This window comes from Orcinus orca, chromosome 5 (assembly GCF_937001465.1).
Source record: "Orcinus orca chromosome 5, mOrcOrc1.1, whole genome shotgun sequence".
Classification (NCBI taxonomy): Eukaryota; Metazoa; Chordata; class Mammalia; order Artiodactyla; family Delphinidae; genus Orcinus; species Orcinus orca.
In genome coordinates, this window is record NC_064563.1 from 81,366,285 (window position 1) to 81,384,574 (window position 18,290).

Sequence of the window (18,290 nt, forward strand, 5' to 3'; positions counted from 1 at the left end):
GCAAGCGCAAGCGGGCTTCCCCCACAAGTCACCTCGGTTCGGAAGTGGTGGTGGAAGGGCACCCTCTGCGCATGCGCCCGGCTGTGCTGCCCTCGCGTTAGTTCGCTACGGAGCGGTGTGGAGAGTGAGCCACAGGCCTGGACCTCAGAGAACCGAGCCCACGCAGGTTTTCGCTTAGCTTCTGAAATCTGTTTAAAGCGGTGATTCATTCATGCTCAAGTAGAGTACCTAAAGTCTGGCGGGTAGGGGTGCTCAGTAGTCGCAAACATTTCAGAGGTGGGGGGAGGAGCGGTGAGAAATACTTTCTGTAGATTCCCACCCCCCCTCGCCCCACCCCCCCTCGCCCCACCCCTCCGCGTGCAGCTTTGGACCGCTTTATACATTCGCAGAATACCCAGCAGTAATACCTTACTTGCCGACAGCGCACAGGACCCTTTTAATAGTATTTCTCAAGTATTTGTTTACAGAGGAAGAAGCGAGGAAAAACTGAAGCGGTCCAAGCCGTGCTGCTGTATCAGTGTACATTGCGGTTTAAAAACGATCCAGAAATTATTGTCACTAAAAGACCGTTTTTTAGTTTGTTGATTTTTTGTTTTTTGAGTCCGATGTTTTTTATCTTCATTTTACTGGACAGAAGGGCCAAAATACTGGCTGCCTGGTTCAGGACCGGACATCTAGCCAGCCTACAGACTTGGAGCTTCAGAGTCATGACTACAAAGGAGTCAGGAGGTGCCAAAGCAGAGTCGGCTCTCTCATCAGCCAATCTGAGCAAGCGTGTGTCTGAAAAACCAAACTATGCTCTGAAATTTACTCTGGTGGGACATACGGAAGCAGTATCCTCAGTTAAGTTTAGTCCTAATGGAGAATGGCTGGCAAGTTCTTCTGCTGATAAAGTAATTATAATTTGGGGAGCCTATGATGGAAAAAATGAGAAAACACTTAAAGGACACAATCTGGAAATATCAGATGTTGCCTGGTCATCAGATTCCGGTCGTCTTGTTTCTGCCTCAGATGATAAAACTCTAAAGATTTGGGATGTGAGATCTGGAAAATGTTTGAAAACGCTTACGGGGCACAGTGATTATGTTTTTTGCTGTAATTTCAATCCACCATCTAACCTCATCATTTCAGGATCTTTTGATGAGAGCATGAAAATATGGGAGGAGAAAACAGGAAAGTGCCTTAAGACTTTGTCTGCTCATTCTGACCCAGTTTCTGCTGTTCACTTTAATTGTAGCGGGTCCTTGATAGTGTCAGGTAGCTATGATGGTGTCTGTCGAATCTGGGATGCTGCATCAGGTCAGTGTTTAAAAACACTTGTTGATGATGATAACCCTCCTGTCTCTTTTGTAAAATTTTCTCCAAATGGTAAATATATTCTCATTGCAACTTTGGACAATACTCTTAAACTATGGGATTATAGCAGAGGCAGATGCCTGAAGACATATACTGGTCACAAGAACGAGAAATACTGCATATTTGCCAGTTTTTCGGTTACTGGTGGAAAGTGGATTGTGTCTGGTTCAGAGGATAACCTGGTTTATATTTGGAACCTTCAGACTAAAGAGATTGTACAGAAATTACAAGGCCATACAGATGTCGTAATCTCAGCAGCTTGTCATCCTACAGAAAACATCATTGCATCAGCAGCATTAGGAAATGACAAAACAGTTAAATTGTGGATGAGTAATTACTAAACCCTTTAGAAATCAAGTAGTAGAGTCAGATTGGTCAAAAAAAAAAAGGTTAGGTATTTTAAAAGATGGTTTCCTCTCAATTTTGGCATGGTTTTGTATTTTTTAAAAAACATTGCCTTGAATTACAAGATTTTAAGACCTATAACCTCAATTTGCAAAGCAACACAGTTGGAAAAGCAAGTCTAGATCCCAGGGCTTCTGACTTTAATCTTAAGGTCTGTTATTCTCTCGTGTCTGTCCTTGAGCAGATTCTCATTCTGTTCCTCTCAGTGACTATTCTAGAGGATCACTGTATTTGACAAAAATTTAGAAGTAAGGCTCACAAGACAGGATGACTGATTAAATGAGGGGAGCAAGGGAGTCTGGAATAACTCCAAGGTATTTGGTTTGGGCGATCAGGTGAATTAAGAGAATAAGCCTAGGATGGTGGTGGATTGGAGATTTATGTCAGATGCCACTCATACACTTTAAGTGATAGCCTCCATGATGGGACGTGAAATGGTCCATGGAATCAAGTTTGTAAATTGGGAAAAATAAGCAATGGTTGTGTTTGTTCTGAGGATCTAAAAGTTTTAAGTTTTTATCAAAATAAAAATTAAAAATAAACCAGAACAAAATTATAAAGGCATTTTACTGAAGGACCTCTCACTACCTCGTCAGACTGCCCTCTCCTGATTCTCAGGGCAAGCTCAATGTCTGAATGAGGCTGCTGTGTTTCATTAGGTCTGACCTAACCCTACCCATGCTACAGACTCAGTTCAGAAAATCACCACTTTGTGTAACCATCACTGGCTGACTGCCTCCAGCCACAGCTGACAGCTGAATTCGGTTTTCTTGCTTCTTGCTATAGCTTCTGTTATAAAATTCAAAATATATCATTTACCAATTTGTGTTGTAATGGTTTCATGGGCCATGTGTGTGGTAAACTATGAGCTCTGCAGAGTCAAGTATGTTTTATTTATCTTGGTATTCTCACTTTTTGTATATAGTAGAGACTCAAGTAATGTTTGATGAATGACAATGAATTATACCACCATCACAACTTCATTCCTTGCCTGCTTTCAATAAGTTTTTGGAGTCAATTCCCTATACTATTATTTTTGTTGATTAAAAGTATCTAACCATAGCCTCACATGTTAACTTTATTCAAATAGGGCTTACAGGAAATATGAAGTGGAAAATGTTTTCTGACCATTTTACCTACAGAGACATGAAAAACATGAAAAAATAATCTAGGAATTAAGCAAAACATAGTACAATGATCACTTAATTGAAAGTAGGTATTATAGAATACAAAAAAGACAGTTTTGCCCTTGTTGCTTTTAATAGTGCTCATGAAATATCTGCTTGACAAGTTGTAAGCAATATAAGATACTAGAGTTACTAGTAGGTGAGTGACTGCTAAGAAGTTAATAAGTGAGGGTACTGGGAGAAGTGGGATTAGATAGGGGCAGGTCCTAAATACTGGTCATGAAATTTATATTTAACCCAAAAAGAGGTAGTCACTATAAGTTATTGAATAGGAGAGTTGACACAAAATGAGAAATGATTATATAAATTCTTGCTGCATGGTAGCATTTTTGAGCTTTGACTTAATCATACATTTTATTACAATATATCTCCAAGATACAACACTTTAAAATGCTTCTTTAGAAGTTAAAAATGGTATTGTTCTATGAAGAAAGATGATACACTTTTAAAAAGAAGTACATTAGATTTTACCCATATTTAAAAACCGTATTTAGATAAGACGTAACATAAGTGTTCCAAAATAATCAAGAAAAACTAATCTGCTAAAATGTACACAAAGCAATGCTTTTTGATGATAAATTTGCAAGTGATAAAAATCAAAGAGCTTGATATCCAAAATGAAGCTAAGGTTGAAGTACTGTAAAGTATATAGACAGACACAATTAACATCATCAGATAGATTATGAAGCTGTAGGTAGAGTGGTGCATTACATTTTACTGAGTATTTTATTAAACCAAATTCCCAAACAGCTGCATATATTACTTTTTAATCTGCTATAACCCTCTGAAGAGAACCAGCAGGTTGGGATGTTTATGCGGACCTGCCATCCGTTAATACTATTGAAGCACATGAGAATAAATGAAATACTTAAATAGAAACCAGCATCCATACCTAAATGTGAGACAACCTGGCACCCTCGTCGAACTGTAAATAAGATACATACCAGATGCAAATGCTTATTTTTCAGCACTAATAAGAAAATGCCTTTGATATTCATAACTGAGAAATTTAGTGTAAAGGCAGAAGAAAAAGGACCGGTTGGGAATTGTAAGCCATGGAGCAAAAGAGGTGACTGTGCTGGCCCCAAGCGACTCCACAGTGCTGGGATTTCAAAATCCTCAGAAACTTGTGGCCAGACCTCCATCATCACCTTGCCGGGACTTTTTCAAAGACTGTTCTCCTAAAAGCCTCTGTCTTCCAGCACACCTGACAAAGGCATAGTGTGGTCTGGCTGCTTCCCAGGGCTCTCGAGAAACACCAGGGTATTTGGGGAGGTTAGCTCTCCAACGTGCACCTGGGCAGTGTACTCAGCTGGCCCTCCTTATCTCTTCAGAAATGAGCACACTGAAGAGAGAGAAATGCAGAACTAGAAACCATTTGGCTTCTGGGGAGATGTCACTTTGGTAATGGGAATTAAAGTAAGGTACGGGACCTGACTCTAAAGAAGAGTTAATATTAAAGTTCAAGTAAGTTGTCTCACTTTTCATTCTTTCATTTTCTCAAAAAAGCTGAGGCTGCATTTAACCTGGATCAAAGCCGTAAAATATAGACAAGTCATTTCTTTAAGAAAATTTATTTGTAGCTCTAGAGCAGAATTAGGGAACTCATACATTCATTTTAATAAGGCCTGTTACTGCAACATTGTTTCTAGATTTTCAAAATCCAGCCAACATGGATATCTCTGCTACTCTGTTTTGGCCTTCACAGCAGCTTCTTCTCTCAGACGAGCTTTCTTTTCTAGGTTCAGGCTTGTTAAAGACTCGTGTCTTTTGGCACCCTAAAGTGAAACCAATTTGAACAAGTGATTATTTATGCTGGTCTGGGGAGGATGTCACTGCACAGACGCCAGCAGGCTGACACAGGAAGTACAGGCATGGAAGGGTTGGCTGCTTGTGCTCCGGGCACAGCAGCCCCTCCACGCGCCTTCTGCCTCTGATCCTTCCTAGAACAGCAGCTCACCCATTCAAGCACCAGAGAGAAATGCCACACCTCTACCTTCTCCTCCTTTCTGGCCTCCTTTCTTCAAATCTTCCAGCTCTCTTCTCCCTTTATAATGTATTCCCTTGTCTTTCTCTTTTCCTCTTTTTAGTATTAAATACCTTCTTGTTTCCATTTCTATCCCTTTTTTCCCTCTTCTCACTTTTCTTTGTTGCTACCATTTCTCCTTCCCCAACTCATTTGTATATTTTCACACCCTTCTAGTTCCTTACTCCTCTTGTACCAAAAACATTCAGCTTTGGGAATCCCAGACTTCACCAAATACTACCACTGATGACTCCCAGCAGTGTCTACCCTGCTTTTCCATCCTTTGAGAGCAAACAGGAGTGGAGAAGAAACAACCATCCTCTTCCCTTATTTCCCTCCCTGTGACTTGTTACATCTCTTTGAAGCTTACATAAACAGACCAGTCTCAAATTTTTTATACCAAATGAGTGAAGACAGCACCCTATAAGGTGGTATTTTCTTCTATCTGTGTGATTTCACATGTAAAGAATTAAGTATGGGGAGGGGAGGAGAATCGGACTGGTAAGTTGATGGGGAGGACAAAACACAATGGCTAATTTCTGTCTTCTAAATCACATTAAGTTCAAAAGTTCTTCATTCCAGTAGCATTTACCAACTTTTTAGAAACGGATAGTTCCATAAAAGAGAAATAATAAAATTTTATAGTATAGAACAGGAGAGGAACTCTTTAAACTATACAGCGTATACCCTTGGATGAGGCTAGGGAAGACCTCAGAAGTGATTTGTTTATGGAGTATTTAAACTCAGCTAGTAGGACTTCCCTGGTGGCACAGTGGTTAAGAATCCGCCTGCCAATGCAGGGGATATGGGTTCGAGCCCTGGTCCGGGAAGATCCCACATGCCACGGAGCAACTAAGCCCATGTGCCACAACTACTGAGTCTGTGCTCTAGAGCCCACGAGCCACAACTACTGAAGCCCGTACACCTAGAGCCCATGCTCCGCAACAAGAGAAGCCACCGCAATGAGAAGCCCACACACCACATGAAGAGTAGGCCCCACTCGCCACAACTAGAGAAAGCCCGTGCACAGCAACGAAGACCCAATGCAGCCAAAAACAAATAAATAAATTTATTAAAAAATAAATAAACTCAGCTAGTATAATCAAGTAGACAAAAGCAATGCAGATTTCTCAGAATTCTAGAAAGCCCTATGTCCCGTCTACATGCTTCTGCAGGTTCAGTCTGAGAGCTAAGCATGAAAAGTCAAAGAGGGAGACAGAAAAAATACTGAAGTGGGGCAGGAACAGAGTAGTCAAGAGAAATTCACCCAGGCCTCCACACTTGCCCTTCGTGCTCCCATAACATCAGCCTAAATGGTCAGTATCTTCTATTCCAAGACTCTAAAGAGAGCCAGAAGTTCATTTCTTTTACTCTGGACTCACTGGGGATAAGGATGTCAGTTACCACTGGGTTTGCAGAAGAACCCTTTAAATATCTGACAACAGATATGAGACATCTCTTTCCACATGGAAGCTGTGATATATAGAATTAGACATGGTGTTAACGCCTTGGCCAGTACTGCTGCATATAAAAATAACTATTTTAATCACAAGACAGTATATATGCAGTTTGGTAACTGGCAAACTTGGCTCCACTTTTTTGTCTTGCCACTTATTAGCTATGTGACATTGGGAAAATTATTTAACATCTTTAAGCTTCAGGTTCCTCTTTTACAAAACATGGATAATAAGAGAACCTACCTCTTAGGTTCTTAGAATTATTGTGGTCATTAAATAAGTTTAACAATACCTGTTACATAATGAGCAATCAATAACTGGGAGCACTTTTACCATCACCTCAATTAGACAGGTCTATGTTCAAACTGTGGTTCTGCCATTAGGGAGATGTGTGTGAACTTGGGTAAGTTACTAAAGGTTTCTAAGCTATGTTTCCTCATCTATAAATGAGGTCCTAATCAAATTATCCATCTTGCAGTGTTGTTGTGAGGTTTAAATAAGATAACCGCAAGGTACTTGGAAGACAGTAACATAGATGTGAATAATGACTGGATTTCTGGACCTGAATTCCTATGTACCACTTAGGAGCTTAGATATATGGCCCAGTTTGAACATCAAGTAAAGAACAGTGATAAGAACACTCACCAAGAGCAGAGTGAGGATCAATAAAAAAATGAGAGTGCTTTACAGACATGCAAGGAGTTATTAGTAAGTATGCCAGTGTCATACTACTTGTTTTACATTACTTATGACATCTGTGATAACTAAACACTTTTTCTTACTTAACCAAAACTAATTTAGTCCTTCACCTTGCCAAAGTTAGGATTTGCTATTTATCTCCAGGCATCATATCTCAGGTTTGTTCCTACTATGTTTTATTTTGTTTCTTATCATTTCTCATGTAGGAAGTAGCCTCCTCATCACAGAGAATAAATACAAGGGTCAACCCCTGACTTCCTCTAGGTTTTTTTGTGGAAAATACACAAAGATAGACGGCAAGTCCACTCTCACCTTCTTGCCCTCAATAACCATCCAGATGCATCCTGCCACTGTCAAGGCAATCATTACATAGCTGATCTTCACCCGGACCTTGTTCTTTGCAGCGTCGAGCATCTCAAACCTAGTAATACAATGGGATCGTGAGAGAAAGTTAAAATTTCCCTTTCTGAAGTTGTCAGAAGGATATAAATCTGTGTCTCACAAATCAGGAGTAGAGTAGTGCCTATACATATAAAAAAGGAGATGGGGCCTAGAGATCATACAGGACTTTGGGGAGGATGGAGCATTTTCACAATTCACTTTGTATATGAAACACAATAACGGGGTGTAGATGAAGATAGAAGGAGGTATTATAGAACTCACATCCTCCCATAAAGACATCAAAAATACATCTACATTCGGAATAATTCTCACAGAATACCCACCGAACACTTGCAGAAGATCTCATACAACTAAAGCTGCAAGAAAGATCACCAAATAACTGAGTAGGACAAAAGAAAGAAAAAGGGAATTGGGACAGGACCTGCACCCTTGGGAGGGAGCCGTGAAAGCGGAAAAGGTCCCTCACACTGGGAGGCCCCTTAGCTGACTGGTAGGTCCACTGGGGACAGACAGTAAGCCTCAGAGGAGAGTGAAGCAGCCGGCTTACAGTAGGCAGGACAGAGAGAGACCAGCACAGGTGGCCCTGGCCATCTTGCTGCACTTCCCAGCCCAAGACGTGCGCCTCTTGGTGTGTGTGCAGCAGCTCAGGGCTGAAACTTGGGCTTCAGCAGACAAACCCGAGGAGAAGACTCAGTTTGACTGTGCGGAGGCAGCCCGAAGGGCCTCAGGTGTAGTCCAGGCTGCAACTGGAAGTGTGTGGAGGACACAGCCCATGCCCATCACCGGAGCCCCACTGTCAGCACGCTAAGGTAGGGGCAGGGACTTGCCACAGCAGCCTCATTCTTGGTGAGCTCACAGTGGGTGTGGCTTAGCCGCTATGAGTTCTGGGAGTGTGCAAGTGCTGGGTGGTTGCCCGCATACAGAGGTAGGGCTAAAATCTGAGGCGATTCCCTGCGGGTGTGCAACTTCAGCGAATTTATGCCTGTGGCAGCACCTGGGGATAATCTGAGCTGATTACTGGCTCTCCTGTAGCTGAGATGGGTCCTGTGCCAGGAGCAACAGGCTTCGTGGGTGCACACACACAGAAGTGGGGCTGAAATCAGAGCCAATACCGGTGTCTCCACAGCAGAGGCGGGGCTGAGGGCCACGCCAACAACAGTGTACTTGTGAGCCTGCACAGTGGGTGGCAGGCGACGTCACAGAGCACATGTCTGGGTAGTCAGCTCCTGGGGGGGAATACACAGCAGCTCCTTTCCCAGCCGGAGCACTCCACTCCTGCCTACCTCACATCATAGCTTAGAACCGGATCTGGGGGCTTCTCTTCCAACAACTGGGGAACAGACCCTGCCCATGACAGGGCTGTGACAACAACAGAGCAAAGAGAAGGCCCCACTCAACACAAGATCCAGTGCAGACTCTGCTTACCACAACACAAATCACACCACTATGAAGGAGATAACAGCCAACACACATTGAGGAAAGATGTGGCAGACATCCATACCAAAAACAGCCCTCACACCAAAAATATTGGACTCACACAGGCTACACAGGCTCATTCCCACATAAAAATAGCCCTTCAAGACCACAGTAGATAACTGTTTCCCTTAAATTCATAGAGTCAGAGAAATATAAGTAAAATGAAAAAACATAGGAACCACTCCCAATTAAAAGATCAAGAGAAATCTCCTGAAAGAACAAACAAGTTGGTTTGTTTCTCTAGACTGAAGAAACAGACCTCTCCAGTCTAACAACCCAAGTTCAAAAGTGAGGTAATAAAAATGCTGGAGGAATTGAGAAAGGCAATCACTAGAAATGCAGATCACTGTAACAAGGACTTAGAAACTATAAAGAGGAGCCAATCAAAATTAGACAACTCAACTGCTGAGGTGAAACCAGGCTAAAGTCAATAAAGAGCAAACTAAATAATGCAGAAGAACGAATAAGTGATCTGGAAGACAGAATAATGGAGATCACCCAAACAGAACAGCAGACAGAAAGACAAAGTAGCGGGACTTCCCTGGTGGCACAGTGGTTAAGAATCCACCTGCCAATGCAGGGGACATGGGTTCGAGCCCTGGTCCAGGAAGATCCCACATGCCACGGAGCAACTAAGCCTATGTGCCACAACTACTGAGCCTGCGCTCTAGAGCCCATGAGCCACAACTACTGAGCCCGCATACCACAACTACTGAAGCCCATGTGCCTAGAGCCTGTGCTCTGCAACAAGAGAAGCCACTGCAATGAGAAACCCGTGCACCGCAATGAAGAGTAGCCCCTGCTCGCCACAACTAGAGAAAGCCCGCACACAGCAACGAAGACCCAACGCAGCCAAAAATAAATAAATTAATTAATTAAAAAAATTTAATATCAGTTTATGATAAAAACTCTCCAGAAACTGGGCATAAAGGGAACATACCTTAAAATAATAAAGGCAATATATGAAAAACCCACAGCTAACATCATACTCAACAGTGAAAAGCTGAAAACATTCCCTCTAAGATCAGGAACAAGATAAGAATGCCTACTCTTGCCACTTTTATTCAACATAGTTTTAGAAGTCCTAGCCAAAGCAATGAGAGAAGAAAAAGAAATAAGAGGAATCCAAATTGGAAAGGAAGAAGTAAAACTGTCACTGTTTGCAGATGACATGATAACTATACATAGAAAATCCTAAAGATGCCACCAGAAAACTACTAGAGCTCAGCAGTGAACTCAGTAAAGTTGCAGGATACAAAATTAATATGCAGAAATCTGTTGCATTTCTATACACTAACAATGAAATGTAAGAAAGAAAAACTAATTTAGTCACTTTCTGTAGCTAGGAGAGGATATCAAATCAGCTGACTTCAGAGTATCTAACAGCTCTTCACTAGGCACTACATAAGGTATCAATGATAACACATAGATTTTCCAGCACTGTTATTATTCCAGGTACTTGCCAAAGAGGAAACATTTAGAGAAGTGGAAACTGTTTTAAAATTTGGTTGAAAGGTTTTAAGTAGTCAGACTCAGAGGAAATGCTTTTCCTTTAAAATAGACTACTGAAAAATAAAAGCTGCTTACAACCCTAAATTCAGCACTCACGAGACAGTCTCTGGGATTTCATCTTCCTTTTTGAAGCGACCTGACCATATTAGGATCTTCTTCTCCCAATCCGTAGGCTTATGCAATGGCACTCTGTGGCTGTAAGTGTCTATGAGGAAAACAAGAGAAGATATCTTACTTATATGAGACTGACTCTCAAATTTAGCAACATTAAAATGCTATTTGTGCTTTTTAGCTATTCGCTAAACAGAATCATTGAGAAATCTCAAGCTAATTAGAGCTTTGTTTGGATGGAATTTCTTAGGTTGCTCATTTCTTAAATGAGATTCAAAAATTCTGTGAGGACTGAAGTAAAATAAAAGCATTATTTCCCAATATAAGCCATAGCCATTGAAAGCTGAAAGAACACCATGAACAAAGTTATAAAGGTGAGAAGGATGAACTAAAAAGAGAACAGTGAGGAGCCTGTTTGACTTCAGTAGAATTAAAAAAAAAGTTTGTAGGTAAAATCAGATTATAAAAGAACTTGAATGGCAGGCTAAGCTTTTTTAGACCTGATTCAAGAACTACTGTACACTTTGAAGCAAGGAAGAAGTTAACATTTTAGAAAATTTAATCTGCATAATGGATGGAAAGCAAAAGAATAGGACAGAGTGGGCAACAAGTCCAAACAGAAGATTATAATACAAGGTATTACAATACAAGGGTGAGGTGATATAGTCAGAACTAGAGTTATAACAGCAGGAAGAGAGACAACAAAGTCAATATGATGATGACTGAAAGAATTTGGAGATGAAGACAAAGAAGGATTCATGAAGAACCTCAAACTTGGATGAGTAAGACAATAACAGTACTGTTAACCAAAATAAGGAGATTGTGAAAAGAACCAGTCAGGAGAGGAAAAAGCATGAATGCCATTTTAGATCTACTGACTCTAAATTCATGCCATCTGAGTAGGTTTCATTAATAAGTTGGGAGTGGAGATAACCACTAGTGCAAAGGGAGAAACAGTGAGGATGACAGAGAAACATAGAAGACCAGGGGCTGAGCCTTGGGGCATGACCCAGAAAGGAGACAGGGGAAAGAGGCAGCAGAGGAAAACAGAGCAGCCAAAGATGAAAATGAACAAGAAAGGTAGAACCATAGACTATAAGAGAGCCTTTCAAAGGAAGGGGAAGTCACTGAAGGCAAGGAGCAGAAAAAGCTAGGGAATCACAGAATATCAGGGTTAGAAAGGACCTTGGAGATAATCTCATCCAACTTCCATATAATGCCTACATCTCTCTTGCAGACAGACCATCTCCTTGACTACATACACATCACCTTTGCTTAAGCTGCACCTTTCACTTAACCAGAAGGCAACAGCAAAAGGAACAGGAAGGTCACTTGGAAAAAAATCCATAAAGAACCAAAGTCAAGAAAAGAGGTTTAGAAGTACAGAAATAGAACTGCTGTGATTTTATCTTTTAACCATTCCAGTGCTTGGCACAACTTTCTCTAGAGTTTTTTAAAATTTTTTTCCATTTATGTACTATATACTCATTAAAGACAATTCAGAAAGTATAGATGTGAAAAAAGAAAAATTTAAAAACCACCCCTAATTCTCCTGTCATAGCATGATCACTATATTTTTATTTTGGTGTGTTTCCTAAGTCTTATCCCCATACATATGTATATATATGTAATTTCTATATGTACCATGCTTGTGCTTACGCACAATATAAAATTTTGTATCCTGCTTTGTTCATTAACATGATGACAAACACTTTCCATGCCAGTATGCGGTATTTATAAGCCCTATTTCCAACAGCTGCACAACCTCATCAAGTAGATCTAACATATATAATTAATCATTCCCAGATTACTTAACATTTAGACTAATTTCTCATTTTCCATATATATATATATAAATAGGAACATCTTTATATTCAAAGCTTTTTCCACATATAGGGATTATTCCTTAGGATAGATTTCCAGAAGTGAAATACCAAGTCAAAGGGTATAAACATTCTGAAGCTCTTGATAAATATTCTTTGAGAATAATTCTTTTCCACTCACCAATACCTGCCTAGCCCTAGTGCACTGCCATGAAGAAGCAACAAGCAAATAGTTCCTGGGACCCTACAGTTTATATATTATGCTCCTTCTTCCACAGTGGTGACAATGACAGGGTTTGGAGTTAGGGATAGGACTAAACATGGCTAAAGTCAATGTACAAGCCAGTGCGTAGCCCTAATTATATTTTACCCAAAACATCATTTTTTGATTTGGTTCATCTTTGAGGTTCCTTAAAAGATGATTTCTAGACCACTATTTACTTTGGTGCATCTATAGTCCTATAAAAAGCTCCAGTCAAATCCCTGAGGCAAGAGATGAAAATGACAAACGAGAAAAATGAAGAAATCACTGCCACATGTAAGCACAGCTAATATAAGCACAATTTGGGAGGCCTGAACTACATGATAGGGTATGATATAGGGACCCCTGTGACCACCTCTCTTTTAGGTTCTTTTTTTTCTTTTCTTTCATAAATTTATTTATTTATTTTTGGCTGTGTTGGGTCTTCATTTCTGTGAGAGGGCTTTCTGTAGTTGTGGCGAGCGGGGGCTACTCTTCGTTGCGGTGCACGGGCTTCTTATTGCGGTGGGTTCTCTTGTTGTGGAGCACAGGCTCTAGGCACGCGGGCTTCAGCAGTTGTGGCGCACGGGCTTAGTTGCTCCACAGCATGTGGGATCTTCCCAGACCAGGGCTCGAACCCGTGTCCCCTGCATTGGCAGGTGGATTCTTAACCACTGTGCCACGAGGGAAGCCCCTAGGTTCTTTTGATTCCAAGTTATTCTAGTCTTTGGGAGCTGCCTAGTCCATAACTGGAAAGACTAATAAAAACTTACGGGTTGGAGGCTTTGGACTTTCCTGGGGTTTGTTGCAAAATCCATTTATTCTCTTCAAATCAGAGTTTCTGGTAAGCCTTAAAGATGAGAAAGCATCTCTTTCACAGAACCTAAAATAACTTCCTAGAAAAGAGGAAAAATGTTTCAGAGAAAGGAAATCGATGTCTCAAAATGAGAAATACCTGCAAGATACAATTTCATTTATAAAGATTAACTCACTTAAAAATGAATATCCTACTCTGTATGTAAGATACATGTACTATATTTAAGGTGCTATGCTTAGTGCTATCTTAAAATATGCATGTTTTGCTGACTAGGAAATCACAAATTTACAACATAAACATTTTATCGGCTATAAGTTTTATAAAAGCACTTCTCACATGTGTCTTATCATAACAATAATGATTCTGGTGGGGATATTATGGATTATGACCCTTGGCCATTGAGGTAAAGATCAGCAACCTCCCAGAAGTGCTAAAACAAGATGCCAAGTTGCCAATACTGTTCTGATAAACTCTGGGTAGGGGGCTGCAATGGCCAGCAAGGGGCTCTTTAGAAAGCCTTGTTCCTTCCAAGACATAATTCTCCAATTAGAAATCAACTTTAGATACAGTCACAATTTATGTATAATTTTAAAACTATATATATATTTATATACATACAAATGTATAAAACTATGTTATCATATACAGTATATGTATGCAGTTAATTTTTAAAGTCTAAACTCTAAGCACCTATAGAGAATAGTATTACAAATCACTATGTATTCACCACCCAGTTTCAGCAATTATCAATACATGGCCAATATTGTGTCGTCTGAATCCCACCCACTCCCTCCCACCAACCGGATTATTTTAAAGCAAATCCCCAACAACCTATTAGTTCATCGATAAACACTTCAGTACTTATCTCAAAACAATAATAACTTCAAAATCATATCCAGAATACCATTAACATAACTAAAAAATATTCCTTTGATATCAGCACATTATGATCAAATGACATTATGATTCAATTCTCCAACCGACTCACAATTTTTTTTACAGTGGATTTATTCTAAATAGGGGCACACACTGAATACGGTTGATGCATGCCGTATAGGTCTCTCCCTCCTTTTTTTCCTGTCATTTATTTGTTGAAGAAACTAGATCATTAGTTCGAATTTCCCTCACTTTAGGTTTTGCTGATTGCCTCCCCATGGTGTTATTTAACATATTCTTCTAATTCCCCTATTTCTTGTAAACAGATTTTTGAGGTTTCATCAGATTCAGGTTAGAATTTTTAGCAAGAAAATGTCATAGGTGGTACTGTGTACACCCTACCGTATGACAGCCTAAGGTATACATCGATTTTGTCTTTTTGTGATATTAAGATTGAGCAGTAGATACTATCAGTGTGACTCATCCTTATAAAGTTCTCCATCACCTTTCATCCAATGTTTTATGCAGACACTGGTGACTGTTTCCTTAGGGGTTGCAAGATGGTAGGATTTTTTTCTACTTATTTGGTTATCCTGAGGTAAAAGTCATATAAGAAATGTAGAATAAATGCTTGATTCTTTCCCTTTATTTGCCAGTTTTCAAATTAATGAACTGGTTTCCTTGCAACCTCCACAGGTAACCTTTTGTTTATAAGTAACATAAGGAACTCTTGCATTTAACACATGTGATGTGCTCCAGTCCATTCCAGTTATTTTTCTTTTTAATGCCCAGATGTTCCTATCTTTAGTCACTGGGGACCTTTCTAATTGGCTCCTGGGTCCTTTCAACATGTGCCCAGTAATCATTTATAGCTGCCTTACTTTCTAACATGTTCTGTACTCATTTTAAATGCTTCCTGCCCCAGATTTGGAATCAGACATTCCTCCAAAGTGCTCTGGTTCCTTTAAGTAGAAAATGTTCTTAGAGATGCCTGAGGGAGGTTCATTGTTACTGAGTTTGTCACTGTTTCCAGACCTTTTCAGCGAACAAACCTAAGAAACACATTCCTTCTTAAAACGAATGCATGCTTAAGAACTTAGAAATTTTCACCTTCAGCGTTAGCATGAACATTTTTAATGTCAATAATTAATCAGAATTCAAAGCAGAGACAGCCATAAACAGTTCTGATGAGGGTAAAACGGGATAATTCTAAGTATGGGGGTGTTGTGGTATAAGAGAGAGCAGGACTGGTATAGGATTCAGTCAGAAGATCACAAAAGAGCCCTAGGGTCCTAGGACATGGAAGAAAGGGAGCACTGCAGTAGAATGAAACAGAAAAGAAAGCTGGAAAGGCACCAATGATAAATCTGACCAGGGTCCTGACCCTCCATGATGCTCTGGGTGACAAAGAAAAACATGCCCAAGACTTGCCTTTAATGCAACAAGAGTGTGCCCTCACAGCTTTGTGCTTAAAACATCACAGGAAGGCTTCCCTGGTGGCGCAGTGGTTGAGAGTCCGCCTGCCGATGCAGGGGACACAGGTTCGTGCCCTGGTCCGGGAAGATCCCACATGCCGCGGAGTGGCTGGGCCCGTGAGCCATGGCCGCTGAGCCTGCGCATCCGGAGTCTGTGCTCCGCAACAGGAGAGGCCACAACAGTGAGAGGCCCGCGTACCGCAAAAAAAAAAAAAAATCACAGAAGAATTCAAGCAGTTTTAAAAATCTATTTGTTAGTGGACAGTGTGTACCTTTGAAATTCCAACTCCTAATTGAGTGTCATTGCACCTTCAGAGTTTGAAGCAATAAGGAGATGCAAGAGAGCAACGAAGAGTAAAATGTGATTATAGCACTGGACCTCCCATAGTTGGTGAGAAACATAATTCCCTTGCTTTTTTTTTCTCTTGCTGTTAAGAAAACTTTTAAACATAGCAATCTAAAAGATATCACTGTGGACTTCTCATAGGCATATGTTTATATATGTCTAAAGATGTTTAAAACAACACTTATTGATACATAATTCCACATCAAAAATTCATCCTTTTAAAGTGCAAAATTCAGAATCATCTCCTGCTTCAATCTGCTGCTGGACAGGAACCAATCAGAGAGAAAGAGGTGAAAGATGGAGAAGGGAGTCCAGGGCTTTCTCAATCACAAATCTCACCTCCACTCCAACTCTCTTTATACCTTTCTTGCAAAAATAATAATAGAAATAAGGAGGCGGTAGGGTTTCCAAAAACAAAAATTGTAAGCTTCAACCATCTGGGGAAGGCAAAAAGCTCATCCACCACAACTCTCAGTTTGAAAGTAAAGGAGGATTGGAGACATGGCGGCAGAGTAGAAGGAGTTGAGCTTACCTCCTCTCACAAAAACACTAAAATCACAAATAAATGCTGAACAACCATCGACGAAAAAGACTGGAAACTACCAAAAAAGATATTCTACATCCAAAGACAAAGAAGAAGCTCCACAAGATGGTAGGAGGAATGCATCTGCAATACAGTCATATCCAATACCCACCGGGTGGGTTACCCACAAACTGGAAAATAATTATAACGCAGAGGTTCTCCCTCAGGAGTGAGAGTTCTGAGCCCCGGGCCAGGCTCCCCAGCCTGGGGGTCTGGCATCGAAAGGAAGAGCCCCTAGAGCATTTGGCTTTGAAGGCCAGCAGGGCTTGATCGCAGGAACTCCACAGGACTGGTGGAAACAGAAATGCCACTCTTAGAGGATGCACACGGGTCTCGTGCACACCAGGACCCAGGAAAAGGCCGTAACTTCATAGGAGCCTGGTCCAGACCTACCTGCTGGTCTTGGAGGGTCTCCTGTGGAGGTGGGGGGCAGCTGTGGCTTACTGTGGGGATAAGGACACTGGTGGCAGAGATACCAGGGAGTACTCATTAGTGTGAGCTCTCCTGGAGGCCACCATTTAGACAACAAGACCTGGCCCAACCCAACAGTCGGTAGGTGCAAGTGCTGGGATGCCTCAGGCCAAACAACTAACAGGGTGGGAACACAGGCCCACCCATTGGTAGACAGGCTGCCTAAAATCTTCCTGAGCTCATGGCCACCTCTAAACACACCTCCTGACACAGGCCTGCCCAACAAGGGACAAGACTCAGCTCCACCCACCAGTAGGCAGGCATCAGTCCCTCCCACCAGAAAGCCTACACAAGCCTCTTAGACCAGCCTCACCCACCAGGGGCAGACACCAGAAGCAAGAGGAAGTACAACCCTGCAGCCTGTGGAAACCACAATCACCGAAAGTTAGATAAAATGAGACAACAAAGGAGTATATTCCAGATGAAGGAACAAGATAAAACCCCAGAAAAACAATGAAATTAAGTGGAGATAGGCAACCTTCCAGAAAAAGAATTCAGGGTAATGATATCAAAGATGATCCAAGATCTCAGAAAAAGAATGGAGGCACAGACTGAGAAGATATAAGAGATGTTTAACAAAGAGTTAGAAGATACAAAGAACAAACAGAGATGAACAATACAATAACTGAAATGAAAAATACACTAAAAGAAATCAATAGCAGAATAAATGAGGCAGAAGAACGGATAAGTGAGCTGGAAGACAGAAATGTGGAAATCACTGCTGCCGAACAGAATAAAGAAAAAAACAATGAAAAGAAATGAGGACAGTTTAAGAGACCTCTGGGACAACATTTAACACACCAACATTTGCATTATAGGAGTCCAAGAAGAAGAGAGAAAGGGCCTGAGAAAATATTTGAAGAGATAATAGCTGAAAAATTCCCTAACATGGGAAAGGAAACAGTCATCGAAGTCCAGTAAGTGCAGAGAATCCCATACAGGATTAAACCCAAGGAGGAACATGCTGAGAAACATAGTAAGCAAACGGACAAAAATTAAAGACAAAGAGAAAATATTAAAAGCAACG

The 18,290-nt window shown here is 40.9% G+C and overlaps 2 protein-coding genes across 2 annotated transcripts in view; one reads left to right on the forward strand and one right to left on the reverse strand.

Annotated features, from left to right (window-relative positions):
• Window positions 1–45: 45 nt before the first annotated feature.
• Window positions 46–2,823, forward strand: WDR5B (WD repeat domain 5B). Its single transcript, XM_004278562.4, has 2 exons — window positions 46–166; window positions 635–2,823. The coding sequence occupies exon 2, from the start codon at window positions 708–710 to the stop codon at window positions 1,695–1,697; it is 990 nt and encodes a 329-aa protein (XP_004278610.2). The 5' UTR covers window positions 46–166; window positions 635–707; the 3' UTR covers window positions 1,698–2,823.
• A 432-nt stretch (window positions 2,824–3,255) lies between these two features.
• Window positions 3,256–18,290, reverse strand: part of FAM162A (family with sequence similarity 162 member A) — a 37,302-nt gene continuing 22,267 nt past the window's right edge. The window contains exons 2-5 of the mRNA XM_004278561.4: window positions 13,469–13,591; window positions 10,617–10,725; window positions 7,443–7,551; window positions 3,256–4,726 (exon numbers count right to left, since the gene is read on the reverse strand). Of these exons, the coding sequence (XP_004278609.1) occupies window positions 4,634–4,726; window positions 7,443–7,551; window positions 10,617–10,725; window positions 13,469–13,591 (434 nt within the window). The 3' untranslated portion in view covers window positions 3,256–4,633. The remainder of the gene's footprint in view (window positions 4,727–7,442; window positions 7,552–10,616; window positions 10,726–13,468; window positions 13,592–18,290) is intronic.

Coding starts and splice junctions, on each gene's coding strand:
- WDR5B (XM_004278562.4), top strand. CDS start 708: ATGACTACAAAGGAGTCAGGAGGTGCCAAAGCAGAGTCGGCTCTCTCA.